The 19,986-nt window shown below is 43.0% G+C and overlaps 1 protein-coding gene across 1 annotated transcript; it reads right to left on the bottom strand.

The window, feature by feature from the left end:
• Nucleotides 1-1,951: 1,951 nt before the first annotated feature.
• Nucleotides 1,952-18,826, bottom strand: lnx2b (ligand of numb-protein X 2b). The gene is made up of 10 exons (XM_041944568.1): nt 18,580-18,826; nt 13,081-13,669; nt 11,080-11,273; nt 9,555-9,754; nt 7,577-8,008; nt 6,300-6,443; nt 5,219-5,393; nt 3,723-3,966; nt 3,485-3,643; nt 1,952-3,396 (listed from the first exon to the last, which is right to left on the bottom strand). The coding sequence occupies exons 2-10, from the start codon at nt 13,482-13,484 to the stop codon at nt 3,261-3,263; spliced, it is 2,088 nt and encodes a 695-aa protein (XP_041800502.1). The 5' UTR covers nt 13,485-13,669; nt 18,580-18,826; the 3' UTR covers nt 1,952-3,260.
• Between the last annotated feature and the right edge of the window lie 1,160 nt (nt 18,827-19,986).

Here is a 19,986-nt window from a genome sequence, read left to right as displayed (position 1 = left end):
GTGTGGTTGGTTTTATGGTCCTTTGTTTTTTTGTTTTCACATTCACAGTCTGTCCCTGTTTAGACAGAAGGTTTCAGTAACCTTTTACTGCACCACCACCAGTTTTAGTTAATTTGGAATAGAATTATTAATGATACAACACTAATAAGTCAAGATTCAGCTACGCAGTTCATTATTTAAAGTAATTTAAGTTGTGTAAGTGAAGTTGTTTTTTTTTAAAAGCAGTTACATTTAAAAATGATTATAATTACTCCTTTGAGAAACCTGTGAACACAAAGTGTCTTGAAAATGCATTTGACATGAACAGAATTGAATCATATGTTGTACTCTGCCAATTTAACAGTAGCCAGCACGACTTTATCGAGGGCTGTTATTCATGGTGGTGTGAAATATGTTTATTCACCATCCAAGTACTTGTACTTTACTTGAATATTTCCAATTTAAGATGCTTTAGACTTCTACTCCACTATATTTCAAAAGGAAATTGTCATTGTAACTCCATTCATCCTAAGGTAGCAGTTATTTCACATTCAAAACATAGGATCAGCTAATAAAGTAAATCTCTCCACTGTGACGTTAATAAAGTCTTATCTGATCTAATCTGAACTACAATGTATTGTTAGAGACTAAAGGCCCCGCACAGACAGGTGATTTCAGTTAAGTGGCTGATTAGAGCTGCTCAGGTTGAAGTTAAGCTGAGCTCTGCTGGGATTCCTGCAAAGTCATCAGTAACAATGATAAAGTTTTAACTTTTCCTACAACCAAACTTGCAGAGGAGCTCCTGAAGTCTTGTTTTACAAGGTAAAAACACCAAAAATTATCTGGTTAAATGTTCCAAGACCACTTTCTCTGGACTTCTGTTTGCTCCATATTTAACCCTCTTACAGGGCCATTCTGCATGAGAACATTTACTTTGTGTACTTTAAGTACATTTTGCTTTAATACTTATGTGCTTTTACTCAGGTCAATTTTGAATGCGAGACTTTTACTTGGAGAGGAATCTTTGCACATTGTGTTGTTGGTACTTTTACTTGGGGTAAAGGGTCCAGCTACTTCTTCCACCACTGTCAGTTCAAACTGCATTTTGACATGATGAGTGCCTGTGTTACTCGCATACTTACTACTGTACTGCACTTTCACATTTGTAGCAAGTTGTACTGGTCTGTCCTGTGTGTTTGCATGCACAAACACAAATGTGTCTGGATGTGTGTGTGATGGAGCAGGAGGGATTGTAAGTGAGTGAGAAAATCTAAATCTCCTTTTCACATGCAGATATTGACAAACTTGACCTGTGCACGCTGAGCCACCATCTTTTTTTTAATCCAGACCAGTTCATTTGTGCCCAGATGGTGTTCAGGTTTAATAAAAACATGTTGGGTCCACACTAAATGTGCATGTGTATGTCATGACTGTTGAGCAAAAGCTTCATGGGAAAGCCTGTGTTTTGTTTCAGAAAGGCTTTTGACCAAACAGGAGCATGAGGAATAAGTCACTTTTTAATTCTATACACTTTCTGTCCACTAGGGGTCAGACTGCGCCCTGGACAGACTGTACAGTTAATTGGACATTTCTGACTAGGATGAATGATTCAAATCATTTGCATTCATGCTGTTGTTCTTTGTGAATTTCATTCTCAGGGAATCGGGAAATGTGGAACAGCTACAAGACCCCTCAGATCTCTCAGACCACTATGGGATTGGAACCTCCAGCAACTTGTGAAGCCCAGTATCGTTTACATTCATATTAACATGTAAGTTGCAGTGATTAATTTTTGGGTAAAGAAGACACACAATTTGAGATTCCTCCTTTCTAAAAACTCCTTGACTTACTTCTCTTGCTCTTTACCGCACTGACTCCTCTCTTGCCAGATCTGGTCAGTCTTCATATCATTTCATGTGACATCCCCATAGTGCAGTTAGAGGCCATGATCAACAGAAGACCTGCATGATTTGTTATGATTTTATTGAACATAATGAAACAGTGAACAGGCTAATATGAACACTACCTACTGTAATAATTATAGTTTGGTATCAATTTAGATACAAGAAAGGCCACAGGTAATGTGTTGACACAAAAAGAACGAGGTAACACAAATATATCCGAACAAGGCTGCTCTCCTTTTCCTATAAACTGGATATAATGAGAGGAAACACAATTTAGTACAGTGGCAATTTAAGGCAAGTATACATTCTGCTTTGTCCTTCAATGTCTACAGGTCACCCGCTTATCAAAGTCATTCAGTATGAGCCACTTTATCATTTGAAAAATAAATACAGAGCACAGGTCAATGGACATGTATCAAATAATAAATCAAAAGCTGCTGAATGAATCACGTGTAGATTAACAACTCTTTTAAGACCAAAGATTCATCACAGAAGTATCAACAATATAAACACGTCCAAGTTTATTTCGTGTTGGCAAACTTGGACCAAAGCTGTTGGTGCAGCAATGCAACTCTGGTTAAAAGTTCTACGTAGGTTTGCAGCTAACTTTAGGAGTGCGTAAGATTTGATTGATTACCTTTTATGGCTTCGATAAGACTGCACCTCAGATATCCCAGACTCTCTAAGCGCCTCCAGACTGAACCTTCCTGTCTGCATGAGAACGACTGCAGGTCTTTTCTTTGGCGTTTCTTTCCCTGTTCAAACCAAAGTCGCTTCTCATAGCACAACAAAGCTGCTGATTTTATTCTTAACATTGCTTTGTTGCACGTTTTGATTGTGAATGTGATGAAACCACAATATACAGTCAGCAGCCATTTTGTTATATGTAGTGATCTATAATTCTTTATCACAACTGTCTGTTTATGTGAATCACTTGAATCAAGTCATGGCTAACAAATGATAAGATTATTTACCAGGAAAGCAAATATACCTAAAGTAATCAGAGGAGGATCAAAAAGGTATTTAAAAGAACAACTATCCTTCCAGTTTGCTGTTAAGATATAATTCACTGATTGTCGTCATTTTTGCACCCTGATTAAACCCATTTTGTGCAATCATCTGCCCTCTGAGTGTGAAAGGACACTGAAACAAACAGCTGAGACCACGCTTGGGAAAGTCATTCCCATTGTGCACAGGATGGCTCTTAAGTATGCACATGTCCTGTAGTACATAACCAATCAAAAGACTTGAGAATAGAACCTAACTATGAGTTACATGTGGAAGGGACGGTGAGTGAAGAATGCAGCAGAACAGGGCAATGATCTGTGTGTGCCTGTGATCAACTGAGAGGGTGACTGTAAGAAGACGTGTGCTTAGCTACACAAGACTCCCAGGCCAGGACACCACAGTCAGCGTGACTTTATTCTTCTGCAGCTTGAGCATCGGGATGAGGGACGAGTTGTTCATCCCCACTGTTGTGGCTCCGTTCACCGCCACTATCTCATCACCGCACCTGGAGAGAACCACAGGTGTGAGGACGCGTGGCGACAGGACACAGGAGCTGGGTACATCATACGGGAGTCGAATTAGGCTCAACTTACTTGAGGCGTCCGTCAAAATGAGCGGGCGTACCAGGCACGATGGTTTTGATGAAGAAAGGCTGCTGGCCGTGGCTCTCCTCGTAGCCCCCCACGATACTGAAGCCCCAGCTCTCGTTGTTGGTCTTCTGCAGGACAATGTCCCGGCACCAGTGCATGTGGCTGAAACGACAAGTCAGAGTCAGCTTTGAAGTGGCGGAAGAGAATTCGGGCAATCTGTGGTAAACGAAGGCAGCTCTACCTCGGTAATCCCAGCCAGCGAGTCCACAGCGGCGTCCAGTTGAGGGTGTCGTCTCGTGGGTCGTCCACAGGGTCCAGTTCGTCCTTGTTGGCAGACTCTGCGTCCTCCTCAGAGTCCTCGGAGAGGGTCTGGATGACGCGGAGCACCACCTGGGACTGAGCTGTCTGAGCCTTTAGCACAGAAACTGCCTCATTGTAGGTCAGCTGGGTCAGATCAACAGCGTTGATGCTCAGCAGGACGTCACCTGAGGAGACACAGATGATGTTGTGAACATGGACAGAGATATCTTAGTTAAGAGGAGCCCTGTGTTCAACAGGAGGAACAGTTTTTTCAGCTTTTTTTAAAAATCTGAACTCAATTTACTGCCAATTCAACCAGATGGATAAATTTTAAACATTGTTTTTGGGTGAAAATGATTTGCATCTGTCCACAGTGAAACATCTGCACAGTATGAAAACGGCTGAATCGCTTCTTCCCCGCCCTCTTTCTTTTCAACTGGCAAACGACAGAACTGCAGCCAACATACAGAGGGGACAGACAGCCTGCTGACCAAATCATTAATTCACAGTCAGGACATCATCTGACAAAATCAATGTAGTTATGATTAAAGACAACAGCTGATCAAAGAGGAAGTTTGTTAGCACTGTGGCGGCCCCCCAACCCTCAGTGGGCTGGTTTGCATCATTGCTTTTAAAAGCTCTGTTTACTCTGTACACACCCCAGAGTTTAAAGATTTACACACTCTGGAGGAAGAAACACAGCATTTTAATGTGGACAAAGAGCTGAAATGGAGAGAAAAAGATAAAAAAAATCTAACCGGCTTAATGTAACTCTAGACTGAAACTCTTCCAGAGGAGACCGTGTTGGGCCTTTATTTCAACACACATCCTCTCTGTTCAAGTGTCCTTGAACACACTGTATCCCTGAAAAGAAGCAAGTGAAAAGAGAATTGCCTTTCTCCTTTTCAGCCAACGGACACATTTCAATAGATGCAAACAGAACTGGGAATCGTTTCCATAAAACACTTTGTTGCCATTCAGTGCATTCATCCAAATATTCCCATGCAAGTCTTTGACTCAAAGCTTGACTTGACCTCACTGCTGACAGTCAATGACGAGAGCTGCAGCGGTTTGCTGACTAATCGATGGACAGAAAACTCGCCAGCAACCACTTCCATGATCAAATAACCATTTTAGTCATTTGTTAAGCGAAAACTCCAAACATTTGCTGGTGCCAGCTTCTCACATATGAGGATTTGAGGCTCTTCTTTGTCATCTGATGGTTAACGGAACATGTTTTGGATTATGGGCTGTTGGTTAGACACAACAAGACTTTTAAAGATGTCATCCCGGGCTGTGGGAAATTAAAACGTTCATTAAGGACAATTTTGTGGTATTTTGTGAATGAATGAATGATCGAGAAAATAAAAGTTGTGACCCTAAAAAAAAGAAACATTAAAGCTACAAGTAGAAATGTGAATAAAGTTAAGTTTGTACCTCTTTTGATGGTGCCATCCCGGTGCAGACAGCCAACAGGCTGCACACTCGTGATGTAAACGGGCAGGCGGCTGCGACAGTCCCTCCCCCCGGCAATGGTGATGCCCAGGGAGAGCCGAGGCTCCTTCTTCAGGCTCACAGTCTTCTCCTGGCTGGAAAACCCACCTGGAGGATCCTGCAAGAACAATGAGACACATTAATACAAGGCAATGCGAACATACTGATTAACATCTCTGTGTGGATTTTTAAAACAATGATGGCCTTGTTAAGGACGCCATGTTTCACAAATTCACCACAAGAGTTATTGTTTTCTGTGTGTGTCATAAAGTCTGCGCTGCCAACTAACTTCAGCCTCTCCAGGATCCTCTGACTTAATTGATTCCACTCACAAACCCGCTCGTAGAGACAAATGTGAAACATTTGAGAAGGAGCTGAGAGGTAAGGGTAGAGGTAACGTGTGAGGATCAACACTGAGCTCTCGTATTGGAAAAGATGTGTGGAAAATGACAGCTTCGACCGGCCTCCTTGCTTCCCTCTGGAGTCTGTAAACCATGAGAAGGGAAGCTTGGGGGATGTGGGGGCTCTTCCTTCCCCCCAGCAGGGATCCCCACCCCCCCCAAGCAAGACGAAAAGGCTCGACTCTGCAGGCGAAAGCTAACTGTTACCAGCTTTGATCCTCTGCCACGCAAAGAAACAGCCAAAAACAACAAGACGGTGGCCCCGCAGCGGCAGAGTGAGCAGCACCCCGGGCCTTTTGATCAGGACAGAGGGAGGCCCCGGAGGAGGGCTTTCATCTCCGCTCACCGACGCAGGTGTCTGCTCTCAAAGCTTCTCACCCACAAGTTGGGGGTTGCTATTCTTTCTACTGGTAGTGTATGGTACGACTGTGTGACTGACAAAGAAGCGCTCGTCACCATTACGCTGAGCAAACAAACTGCGACCACCATTGTGGTTAGTGGTGTCAGAGGAAGCTACAACTCCAGCAGCCAACAGCTGGGAAAGGCCAAAATAAATGTGCCTATAAAGTATTTTATCTAAAAGCAGTTTGAGCACTGGTTTGTGAGGACATGCTCAGTATTACCTTCATGTAGGTGGAGCGGCGCCTGAAGTACTGCGGCTCTGGCCTCCGGGCTGCTCTGCTGTGTTGTCCCTCTCTGCTGCTTCCTCCTTCCTCCTGAGACTCTGCAGGTCTCATCACCACGAAGTTCACGCGCATCTCGCTCGCCTTAATGCATGCACAAGAAAAGCAATTCATTCACACACAGCAAATACCAAACACAGACTGTATTATGAATTCTGTGATCCCGGATTGATGATTTGGTGCTTGTTTTGGTTCCTGCTAATTTCAGAATGGACTTAAAACTTGCTTGACATATGTAATCTATCACATTTAGTGAGATTTTGTACGCTAAATGTGGCGACCCCTTGACCTTTCCCATTGTCAGGCTAAATGATCTGGCATATTGTCAGTGACTTGCTATCAAATCTGTGGGCTAAATTGCTCTTGAGGGATACATCCTGATAAATCTTTGTTGAGACCAAGGCCTTTTTTTTATTGTGCCAGGCTCAGCACCATCTCACATGGGCCAAATTAGAAGCCTGACTACTTGTTAGACTCCACCGTCAGCATCTTCTATCCTCTTATTAATCACTTTGTGTGGTGTAATGAATGCTGCAACTTCCAAGCTAGGAAAGCTCAAGGCTTTTAGCCTTGTTTGTTAATGTTACATCATTGCAAAGTAATTGAAAGCAGAGACTGTTCTCAAAGCCTTCCTTGCTGCTGCAAGTGGTGGCCAATAAGATTTGATGGCCCAACAGCAGCCTTTTTTATGATCTAACTACATAATTCACACTCTCCTTTTCAGAATGTCAATGTTAGCATATTGTTTCTCTTCTTTGTTGCACCAACACAAATGAGTTATGTCTACAACCCCAATTCCAAAAAAGTTGGGCCGCTGTATAAAACTTGAATTACAACAATGTAATCATTTGCAAACAAACTGCTGACTGACAACTGTTTTACAAAGTGTTCACAATCATGTGTTCACAAAGTGGTGAACCTCGCTCCATCCTTGCTTGTGAGCGACTGAGCTTTTCCAGGATGCTCCTCTCATACCCAATCATGATACTATCACCTGTTACCAATCAACCTGTTTACCTGTGGAATGATCCAAACAGGTGTTTTTGGAGCGTTCCACAACTTTCCCAGTCTATTGTTGCTCCTGTCCCAACTTGTTTGAAACGTGTTGTTGGCATCAAATTCAGAATAAGCAGATATTTACAAAAATCAATGAAGCTGATATTCTATTTAATGGGCGAAAATGTACAATATCACATCTTTGGTCCTCTATACACTACCTGTATGATGTGGGCAGCACTCTCAGGTGTACCATGCCTCAGGTCATGTCCATTGATGGCCAACACCTTGTCATTGTTCCTCAGTTTTCCGTCTTTGGCAGCCAAACCACCAGACAGCAGGTCCAGAATGAAAACCCCACTCTCATCCGATTTGCGTATGAGTTTGATGCCAAGTGGTTCGGTGCGCTGACTCTTCATTAGTGTCACCTGCAGGACTGTGCCGGGGTTATGATTGGAGGTAGCATTGCCATGGGGACTGTGAGAGGGCTGGGAGGCGGTGGAAGTGGTGCAAGAGGAGGAGTGAGGATCAGACCGTGGATCCCTTGTTTTGAAACCTTTCTCCTGCATGACGGTGAGCCTGAGGAGGGAAGGCTGCAGCAGCACTGCGATGGCCCGGGCGTGGGGGACTGAAGCCAAACTGACATCATTCACCTGGAGACACGACACCAGAGACAGTCAGTGGTGAAGCAGCTTAAGACAAACATGGCATCACATACTGTATACACAAGCTGCCACAATAGACACACTCCTCTCTACATCAGTGGAGCTGAAGTGGAGCAGGTGGAACAGTTTCAGGTTCCTGGGAATCAGAATCATAGAGAACCTGTCATAGACACCACACATCTCCACCCTGGCGATGTATCAGTAATACTAGTGAGGTGCCTGCACAGAGCCCAAAGGATACCAAAAGACAAATCCCCCACTAGCCACAGCCTGTTCAGCCTGCCACTGTCTGCCAAGCCATACCTCACCACCAGACTACAGAGCAGCTTCTTTCCTCAGGCTGAGAGACTCCTCAACTCAACCTCTGCACTCCACCATAAAAATAGTTTTATTTCTATGACTTAGTATTAATTCATCAAATTATATAACTTTTGTTACGCGAGTAGCATAAAGGGACTGCAGCTAGCATTTTGTTGCATAACCCTGTGGTTGTAAAGCAATAAACAAATGAACCTTGCACCTTGTAAAATAAGAGTCTGTCAAAGTGATATTCACAAAAATCATTGCATCGATCTAAGAGGAAGGGAAAGATTAAATTTCAAGACCTTAGTAATGCAATCTTCACTCATCTTCATCAAATCCCTTCACCTCCACCAGCATTCCAACAAAAGCCAAAAACACTGCAGCTGATGTTTCACATCCTGGAGGCAGACTGTTGCCTGGCAGGTTTTTGTTTTCATTTCCAGGCTTGGGATTGGTTGATTTTAGAGCTGCATTTTGGAGGACACACCAAAGCAGAGCTGCCAAATCTGAGGCTGAAATAGTTTATAAGATCGCTTTACAGCGGTGCCACATTCCAGGAGAACCGGAGGGTCGAAACCCAAGGAGGAGACCATTGTTGGAAGAGAGGAACATCTCCAATTAATTCAGATTCTTGGAACACCATACAGGTGGCAGTAGAGCTGCAACGATCAGTCATTAACCAATTACTTTTCTGTTTTTATAGACCAAATGATTAATCCATTAATCAAGAAAATAGCTGGTAGATGAACCAATAATGAAAATAGGGTTAGGGTTACTCATTAGATGCAATTGTTGTCTAATGACTACCACTAGCAGAAAACTCTTAATATTCTTGTTCGATACCAGCTCTGGTTATGTAACTCTTTCCAAAAAAGGAGGACAGATTACGCTTAAGTACACTTCATGTTTGAACGCTGACCCTCTCAAACAGAAGTCAATCAATGACAGCAACCGGGTTAAGTTGCTTTCATTAACAGAACGTGTTTGGCTCGGCAATATTAACCACTCCTTGTTACCATGGAGCTAAAACTTGTTTATCTTGAACATCCACTTTCCCTGCTGCAAAGCACCGGGTTTATAAAACCACGAGAATGCAATGCCAAGGTGTTTATACAAAAATATATTGAACTGTGTCACGCCATACCACCAGGATACTTCTGAATTCCCACGCATGAACATTCTGGCCTACATTATCTCCCCCTACCTCATTTAGTATATGGGTCTCTCTCACCTCTAAGATATGGTCCCCCGGGGCCAGTCTGCCGTCACGAGCTGCTAGCGAGTCCCTGACAATCTCCTGGATGACTATGTTCCCCAGCGGTGTGTCTTTGCCCCCCACGATGCGGAGGCCCAGCTCTTCCTCCGGCTCGTCTCTGAACAGCTCCACCACATTGGCCTCGGCCACCAGACTGGACCGCAGGGGGGTGTTATCTGGAGGGAGGAGGAACAGAGAACCGAGTGGAATAAATATGAGTGCATTTTCTGTCCTTCATGCAAGTACTCAGCTCTTGTTGACTGAGTTGCGACTTATATGTGGGAGAGAAAACACAGTCAAACTGATTTGTTTAAATCATAAACATTCATCACAGTTTACAGACCAACTGGTTCAACTTTGTCCAAACATGCTTGCCGTCACATGCTTACACGCACAGGTTCATTGTGCACTGAGGGACTGTTTCATTTCAGACGCCCTCACTTTCGCTTTTAACAGCCAAAGTGGTTTAGATCATCTGGCTGCTCTTTACAACTTCTCTAATAATACGACTGCTTGTGTTTTATGCACCATCTGACTTGTTTGCGGTGCTGTCACCAGACATGTTCCCAGATCTCAGCAATTATTTAAGTGAGTATAAGTTGCAGAAATGAGGGCCAGAAAGATGAAAATATGACCCATGTTGTAAATGAACTGGAGGTATACTGTAGTATGAAAATCATCATACATGTACATCCGCCTGTCTTTGGTATTGAACAGTATGAGTGTATATTTTAAGTTCCTATCAAGTTTCATGTCTGTTTGTTCAAGGTCCTTGTAACTAATAATAATTGTGCAAAACCGCACTGTGATGCACTGAAATCGTCATATTTTCTTAGTCAGTTATCGTACCATAAGAATCTCATACAGTTGCAACCCTGTTACCGGTCTGTTACATTGTTTGTGCTGAGATAAACTGAGCATACCCTGTACTAATCTCCTCACTGAATGCACAGAGATAGATATTGATCTTCTCATCCAAAATAATCTCAACCTCAGGATTGATTGTGTGTACACACTGACCATACAAGTATTTACATGCTACAGCTAACTCCTCAACAGTGAGCCCTGTTTTAGTGGACTCCGTCCCATAGAAGTGGCTTGCAAGTAGCTTTTAGGGTTTTTCCCTGGGATGAGGCAATCTGAGACTAGTCATCTGTGAGCTGGTACATGTTCCTACGACCCGGCTGATGATTCACCTGTGACAGAATCAAAACCTCGGGGCTAAAACATCAGCAATTCCCGTCTGTGTTTTGACAACAACCCTCACTAATGGGGGCGGGCACAGGGATTTAGTTTTTCTGCAATCACCCCAGCAAGGAAACTATTTCCGTTCAGCATAGAAGCTTCTATAAACATCGTTCAGTGTCACTTCTACAGAGTGTGACCGACCTCCTGTTCCTAAGAAGTGATTCTAATCATCATGATTGTGTGTATGTGGGTAAAAATAGAACTGGACTACTGATGTAATGGTGGTTGTCACCATGATAAAATGACTCCATACCATCCTCACTTTCTTCATAGGCAGGATTAATCAGGCCGGGCTCGGGCTGATCTCGGGTGGGATTTCGGCACAGTGTAGCTGAATGTTTAGCATCAGCAGACGACTCCCCGTCACCCTTACGTCCCTTTAGCTCGTTCCACGAGGGCCTCTTCCTCTTCTCTGCTTCCTCCCTCAGTCTTCTGAAAACAGGACATCTGAGGGCAGACAGGAACATGAAGAGAACCAGTTTAGAGAATGATATGGCCATTTTACTCTTTTAGTAACAGCATGTGATTCTTTTTAATCAAATGGAAAAGGATGTTCTTAAATGTACAAAGGAGTGCCAGGAATGGATGAATATATAAATAGAAAGAGAGAAAATAGATTTGTTTTGAGACAGCAAAGAGGAGTGTATTTATACACAGGACTTAGAAGAGAAGCATCATGCAGATGAGTAGACAATTTCACTGCATTGCAGGGTGTCTGGGTGCGATAGGTTGAGTCTGACTTAGTCAGTCAGAGTGCAGGGACTGCTGCTTGTTCCCCATGCCTGAACTTTGTCTCCTCATTGTTTGCACAGAGAGGCTGCAGCAGGACAATCTGCCACCTCCAAACTGAGTGCGTCACGGCTGGTCACCAGGATGATAAGCACCAAGCCAGCCATGTGAAAAACAGGACTGCTGACCTGCACCTCGCCTTCAGCTCAATAATTACACGTTTGTGTGTTCATAGAGGAACCGTGCCACCAGAAACAAACGGTGCAGCTTCAAAGACGGAAAACACAGTCTTTGGGAGGGCATGTAGAGGAGAAACAAACAATTTTGATAACAGCTATTTTACATTCCTGAGAAGTAGTCAGAATTTTTTTGTCATGACTTAACAAACATCAGCTCCTGTGTTTACCTTAAAGTGGAGATACGTGCATGCAGTATGTGTATATGGAGTCACCAGACATTTGATACGCATTATAATATAAGGAAGGAACTTTAAGGAATAGTTTGACATTTTTGGAAATGCATTCATTTGCTTTTATGCCAAGAGAGAGATGACAATATTGATACCACTCTCATGTCTCCACTGCTCCTCAAATTTGGAATGGATTAAACAAACAAGATATAACATGTTTATTAGTGAACTTCAGATGTGATGTTCGGCAGATTTACCTTGGACAAAGGCAAACGCAGCTAGCCGTTCCCCCCTGCTTTCACTCTTCACGCTAAGCTAAGCTAACTGGCTGCTGGCTGTAGCTTCGTATTAAACAGATGACAGTGATATATCAATCTTTTCATCTAACTCTTGAAAAGAAAGCGTATTTCACTGAATGCCAAATTATTCCTTTAATGACCACATGACCAGTGAGTGGGATTTGTTTTCAGTGGATAGTTGGAAGGCTCAGCTCAACACCTTAAAGCACATGAGACTTGTTGAGTAAAATGTAATTTAACTCTGGAGGAATTATGTATTTGTTATGTTTTCTTTGTACTCACTGCTGTGTTCATATGTACACCACCTTGCACTACAACCCCAGTTTCAAAAAAAGTTGGGACACTGTGCAAAACTTAAAATAGAATGCGGTAATTTGCTAATCCTTTTTGACATATACACAATTGAGTATACAGCAGTACAAAGACAATATATTTAATGTTTTTACCTCATCAGCTTCATTGATTTTTGTAAATATCTGCTTATTCTGAATTTCATGCAGCAACGTGTCTCAAACAAGTTGGGAGAGGAGCAACAAAAGACTGGGGAAGTGGTGGAATGCTCCAAAAACACCTGTTTGAAACATTCCACAGGTAAACAGGTTGATTGGTAACAGGTGATCGCATCACGATTGTTTCCCCATCTCTTACATCATCCAAGTATTGCCTTTACATTCTGTCCGAAACAGTTGTTTTGTTGGTGGAAACCTCTGCATTGTTTATGTGTGTCTTTCCTCTGCTGCAGCTTAATAAACACGACTTTTCTGCTCAAGGCAAGGTCTCATGTCACCACCTGCCAGCAAACCATCGAGAGTCTTACCTGTTGTGCAGGTGAGGCTGCAGTTCACAGCGTTGCATCTGCTGCTGACACTCATTGTGGGGGCACACCACAGCCAGCTTGTCCAGCAGGTTCCTGACCAGCAGGCTGGAGGGACGGCACTGGTGCAACTGCAGCCGCTGGCGATCCACGGGGCAGAAGTCCTGCTCTTTCAAGAAGTTGCTCAGACAGTGAAAGCAATAGGTGTGGCCACAAGGGGTGTCCATAGGTCTGAGGAGGGGCTGCAGGCAGATGTGGCAAACCAGTTCATCATCCACATCATCCTGGTACTCGTACAGGTGGCTCTCCAGGCAATCGTGCTGCTGGCCACACTCCTTACAGACCCGCGCCCACGACAGGCCTGCAGTGCAACTGCTGCCGGCAGCTTTGGCTTCTGTTGTAGCCATTGGCTTGGAGTTCAGTCCAAACTTCTTTGTCTCTGGAAAAGATCTGCGTTCTCTTATCTCCTTAAAAAACGTGTTTGGTGCACTTCACGAACCTACGTCTTCGTGTCCAAAGCTACAATCCATTGGAACGGAGAAACGATGATCCCGAGTCAAAACTGTTATCTCCATGTCTTCATCTTGATTTTCTGTTGAGAGAAACACAGTAAGGTCTGGTGCAAAAGTTGGACTATTCCTACTCAGACCGGCCAGCTCCACAGGAAATGACAAATCCACAGAGCAGCAGCAATATGGCATCAAGCCGCAGCTGCTTCCTCCCAGCTAGTTTCCTGAGGGACAAAAGGAATTCTCATCTCAGCTGAAAGTCACCGTGCTGCACACTGAAAGGGCTAAACTCTGTGAAATGAGGCAAGAGAAAACGGACTGAAGTCAAACCCCTGCTAATGGGAAGGAACAAAGGCATGGCGCTACATGAGAGTAAGAATTTTGAATGAACTGGGCAGAAATACAACCCCCATCACTAATGACCCCTTGCACCCAATCGGCAGCGGTCTCCATCCCTTTGTGTAGCTCCTAATCTCCTTTAATTCCCTCTCATAAGGGGAGTGCTGATTAGGAATGCATTCCTCTGGGAAACTTTTGGACACTTACAACAAACGTGAACAAATTTATCAGGTAAACTCTCACATATCATATCTTACACCAAATACACTGCATTGGAAGGCTCAGATGAATTGCCTCCAGTGATACAGCATCTGTGTGGATTTTGAATGAATGAGGGTGAACAATTACTAACTGCTCATTATTGTTTGGAGCAAAAAGTACCATTAAGTTGCAGTGGATGGCTTTTGTATGACATAAGCGAGGAGTTTTGAGGTGAACACTTTGAAAGGCATCATTTCAGTTGATTTCATGATGTCTGAAGGGCTATAATGGCACAGAAACGCAGAAAACACCAACAAACACCACCTTCAGATGCAGGACTTTGTCCTAAGAGCACGAAGAAAAACTTGGACATTATCACAAATGAAAAAAAAAAAGAAAAGAAAAAACGCTACAAAGGACTCATTACCTTCAGTTTGCTTCTCAGCGAGACCTCAGTCCAGATTTCAGCAACAAGACTGCTTTATCTCCACTGTTATTGCCTCGGAGCGACTCACCCGAGATGATATCTTTGTTGTCAAGCGCCCAGTAGCCGCCGCACGCAAACACAAGACTCTAACCTAGCAGCTGCCTGAAGCCTGAATGAAACCAGAGCCCTGCTTCTCCAGCAGCACACCGTCAGAATAGTGTGAGTGTGTGTGTGTGTGTGTTTGAGGACACATTTTTGTGTGCATGAGCACGGATGTGTACGAGCTCTGACTGCACCGGTGTGAGGAATGCAGAGGGGAATTGGTGTAACTAGGCAGAGTGAGCAGGGAAGTGTTCCTTCTGTCTAAGCCAGTACATGTGTGAGTGTGTGTGTTTGGGGGGGGCGGGGGCAGGGGCTCAGACTGCTGATGTTGCACTATCAAAGGCAAAGTACTCTCAGTGGCTGAATGACTGACTGCAAACACACAAGAGCGAATATGGATACATGCGCACACTCCTCTCCACAAACATGCACATTGGCTGAGGTCACTCAGGCCTTCTTTCTCTCTTTGTCTTTACTTCGTACAAGTGATACCTCGTCCTGTAATGGATAGGGGGTCATGGATCCTTTAACACAGAGAGAGGGAGAGAGGCACAGTAGAAACCAGGCTGTGCTCCATTTATTTGGAAATCACATGACCCCCAATGCAAGAATGTGAAACAACAGATAAACAATACAAAACACTTAGATTAAATACACTGGGGTGCCATACTGCACAGGGCACAGCTGGTTCTCTTATCAATTTAGCATTCATGGTTTCACTCCTCTGAAGGTGTATTATTTGCTTTGTGATAAAGCGTTGCACACTTGCTGTTAGTCACAATGGGCTTCACTGAGGATGCAGCGTGTCTTCATCAGAGCGGTGGTCAGCTTCACTGGAAGACACACAGCGACCCTGGAGATGCTCCTCATTAACGATCTGTGCGCTACTACCCAAGTGACACAGCGTTATGTTTCTCAAGAATACAGCACCACATCAATAAAGGCACTCGTCTTTGCCGGGATCATAGACGTGAAATAGAGACTTGTCAAAATGCAAAGGCATAATGGAAGGTAGCGCAGGAACGATCAGTCAGTCGATTGATTTAGCATTTTAAATGCAAGCTTTCCTACTTTACTCTGTTTCACATTATTGTAAAGTGAATATACACCTTCGACTCTGGGAAGTAGTGATGGGCATTTTTCACCATTGTTGGAAACTGTACTGGTCAGAGGATTCATCGGTTAATAACTAAAACAAAAAGTAGATTAACTAACTAATAATGAAAATAATTGTTAGGTGCAGCTCTAGGCTGAATATCTTCGGGTTTTTTCAACTATTACACAGAGAAAATGAACAATCTGAAGAAGTAATATCAGGCTTTGAGACATTTTTTACTGTCTTCAGACTAAACAATTAACTAATTAGTCAAACAAAATAAGTAAACAAGCGATAATGACAACAATCATTAGTTGTAGCCCTTGAAAAGGTTAAGTGTAATTGATTTCAACCATCGACTGACGCAAAGGGAATCCTTCAGTCTTCAGTTCTTTGTATCAACACCTACATTAATCTACCTCAATGTCACAAGTATCCTAATCCTACACTAGAGCAAGAAAAACATTTCACAAGTGTGTGTTTGTGAAACCAACACAACAAGACAGTTTTGCAATAGACGGGGTGAAATATGTTTTGCAGGTTTAGAGCCAACCAAAGCATCCGCCTCGATGAGGGAACCCCTTATCCACATCAAATGCCTTGTGGTCATGTGACTACCTAAGCTTTGGAGGGGAATGTATGTGGCCATGCGGTGTCCTCCGGTCTCCCACGGGATTACCCGAGGTGGAGTCCCTTCAAAGCTGAGCCAAATCGCTCACTTTGATGGTTGATATGAATGAGTCACGTGTACCGCCACACCCTCAGCGAACACAGGTGAGGCCATGTTAAGACTAATAATTTCTCCATGCGAGTCTGTCAGACAGGATGTGTGTCATGTCTACCTCTACCTACCACCAATGTCTGGTCTTACCAACAACAACACAGAAATACTGCACGGGAAATGGAAAATGAATCAAATTGCTACCCAGACGTGAGTGACTCTTAATCATCAGTGTCTCAGTGAGTGAAAAGCTCCAACACGTTTGAAGATTACACTTTTATAGCTGCATCAATTACACATCACCTATCATTAGAGTTACATGGGCAATTTCTCTGATCAGTGCCTGTCTTAAATTTACCGTTTCCTCTGTAGTCGAAATAAAATGGCATCTATTTTGAGCACTGAGCATTATGTAACTGCTATGGCAACAACATGCAAAGTCTCCTGCTTTAAATACAATGACCAATATTTGCATTGCATATCTACATTCAGGAAACAACCAACAACTCCAACAACAAAACCCTCATTCCCCAAAGTGTTTTCCACTCAGACTTCTAACCGGTTTGTACATTCATACCACCAGTTGGACTCACGGTCCATACCAGTGTGTCGCCTACATATCACACACAGAGGTTAAGCTTATATTCACAGGACCTCTGAGGCTCCGAACGGCCTGCCTACACATACCAAACAAACACCACCCATGGCATTAACTTATCATCATCCAAGGATGTTGCCAGCATGAAGGGCAGAAGGTCACAGTAATTCATAAACAAAAGCCCTCTGTGTATTTTCCTACAGTGTAGGTCACTCCCTGAATCAACCAGAAAAAAGTGGATTCACTCAGCTGATGATTGATTTTACTCAAAATCAATCATCAGTCAAATAGTCAAATATATAGCTGATTGGGATCTGGATTTTCCAAACCTGGCACAATATATTCAGTGTGCATCACTGTTGCAGCGTGACAGCTACAGAGTTATTCCTTTTCCCCGCCACAACAATTCAGCTTTAACCTTCTACTCTGTTGTCTGCGTACTCGCAACAGCTGCTGCAGACGTGGCACAAATACTGGAATATTTCGGTCAAACTTAAGCACCGGTGCATGACAGAAATATGACTCAAGGTGAATTCTCGGATTAAGCTTGATGAAGACTAGTCTGTGAAGTAACTGCACAGCTGCACGTAGTTTTAACATTTGTGCCGTTTTTGCATCCTCACCACTGGCGAAGGAGTATTCAAATATTTTACTTGAGTAAAAGTAAAGTAACTCAGTATGCAGACTGGCTCATTATTGTAACATTATTGATGATGCGCTAATATGTAAGCAGCATTGTAATGTTGAAGCTGTGCAAGGCTGGTCCTCCATATACTGCTGCTATCATCTATAATGCTGTATCATATCTTATAAACTGATCATATGTTTTGCACGTAAAACCTTTATGTGCAAAGTAAGTAGGAGCAATCAAATAACTGTAGTAGAGTGAAAAGCACAATATTCCACTCTGAAATGAAGTAGCATTAAATGTACTTCAGTACAGTACTTGAGTAAATGTATTTAGTTCCTCTCCAACACTGATGGTGACCTTTACAAAAATGAACCCACATAGGTAGAAATTAACTGGTCGCTTCTGTATGAAAACAGCTATGAGTAAATATGAGTGAAGAGGACATTTGTAATCACGTCCCATCCTGCCTGGATGTGTGTGTTGTCACTGGGACCATAAATAACTCACTGCCCCCCTCATGTCAGCTCATGGCTGTTGGTTTGGTCCTAATCACTACACTGACGTGACAGATCTACATGACAGAAGAGGTAATAAAAGTTAGCTTTCATGGAGATCGCTCGGATCGGCGACATCGTGGTTCATACAGCAGTTACACCAACACGGCTTCACCTTCAGCACGTAACCTGCTGAGGAAGCGCTAACTGCTACGCACCTTGAGGACGGAAACTCACTTTTCTGTGAATACAGCTCTAATACAGACACATTGTGGCACCAAACACAGACTCGGCGAACCCATAACAGCCGCAAACCGCTTGGTTTCGTGTCTGTTTACATAAACGAGGAGAATTGGCTCAAGCCGAGACCGAAACTCGTCTTACCTGTGTGAAGGTTGTTTTCCGGAAGCAGCTAACGCGACGCTAGCTAAAACAAAGAGACCAGTGTGAACTCGAGTGGAAAACGAGTTTAAAAGAGCCCAAACACCGGGCAGCAGCTACACCTCCGAGCTTTTCTCACATGTTTTACCGCATTGCTGTCGGTGAGGGATCACAGTCCGCGGTCCCAGGTGGAGTTCAACCTACAGGCGGAGGCTGGGCGACTTTCCCAGTTTCGGGACAACATACTTGTGCGCCAAGAGACGTTCAGGAAGAGAAGTCCGCACAGGTGTACACAGCTCTGCGCTGTTACTGCGTGTCCATAAATGCAGCATTTCCAGTCACTCACAACACTAATAACCACTAACTACTAGCTCGCATACAGAATAGTAAGAAAACCGCAACTTAAGATCTGAAATACAGATTTAAATGTAACACAGCTGATTTTTAAAAGACTTAAATAAATTGGTGAAAAGCAAAAAAAATGTGTTTAAAGAAATGATGGATTGCAGTTATGCAAACTAAAAAACATATATCTATATTCCACCTTATAACCCAACTTAATACTACTACTACTACTACTGCTAATAATAATAATAATAATCATCATCATCCTCATCATTATCACCATCAGCATCATAATCATCATCATCATCACAATAATAGTAATAATCATCATTATCATCGCAATGATAATAGCAGTAATAATAATAATACACTTTTTCAGGATTATTTTTCCTTCTTTTTCTCCTGATATTGTTTTGTTGTTGCATGACTGTCAACTGCCATTTTCCCTCTTACACTTCCACAACTTATTCACGCGAGTGTGCAATCATCTCTTCGAGTGCATCATAATCTGAATCATCTTTATTGGCGAATTAATCTCAATGCACACGTTGAAGGACTACAAAAACAGGCATACAGCTAAAAAGTAAACATGGAGCGTCTGTAGTGTCTGTAGATTGTAAACAGAAATGCAAAAAGTGCAAAGGAGTAAGTATTGAATGGGTTAAGTACTAGATTGCTTTATATACATGAAGTGGGTGGTTATGTATAGAATGCATGTATGCGTGTCTGTTTACAGTATATACAGCATGCAGGATTTATGGATGGATGGTATGTACATGTTGGAGCTCAGTGTGTGAGTAAGTGTAAGTGCAAATATACCATTTGTAATTTGAAGAAAGGTAGATGTTTTGGTGTTACAGTGTTACTGAGCCTATATATGACTTATTATTTAAGTGTTAATTATAGTGAGGGCCTGTGGAAAAAAACTGTCTACTTGTCTCCCTGTGTATTGTATGTGTTGTGTACATCATTTGAAATATATGCATGATGTTTTGTTCTTGTGGCCACTGTGTATTGTTGGATTTGTCTTTGTGTTTGTGTCTTAAGAAATATAATGAAAATATT

This window comes from Chelmon rostratus, chromosome 9, assembly GCF_017976325.1.
Source record: "Chelmon rostratus isolate fCheRos1 chromosome 9, fCheRos1.pri, whole genome shotgun sequence".
Taxonomy (NCBI): domain Eukaryota; kingdom Metazoa; phylum Chordata; class Actinopteri; order Chaetodontiformes; family Chaetodontidae; genus Chelmon; species Chelmon rostratus.
The sequence above is the reverse complement of the archived record's forward strand: the minus strand, read 5'-3'. Positions and strand labels throughout refer to the sequence as shown.

Excerpts from the sequence above, each read along its gene's own strand:
- lnx2b (XM_041944568.1), bottom strand. The coding sequence starts at position 13,484 with ATGGCTACAACAGAAGCCAAAGCTGCCGGCAGCAGTTGCACTGCAGGC. Across the intron at positions 5,394-6,299 it reads GCCGCTCCACCTACATGAAG|GATCCTCCAGGTGGGTTTTC; the intron begins GTAATACTGAGC and ends TTGTTCTTGCAG. Across the intron at positions 3,967-5,218 it reads GGATGGCACCATCAAAAGAG|GTGACGTCCTGCTGAGCATC; the intron begins GTACAAACTTAA and ends GTGTCTCCTCAG.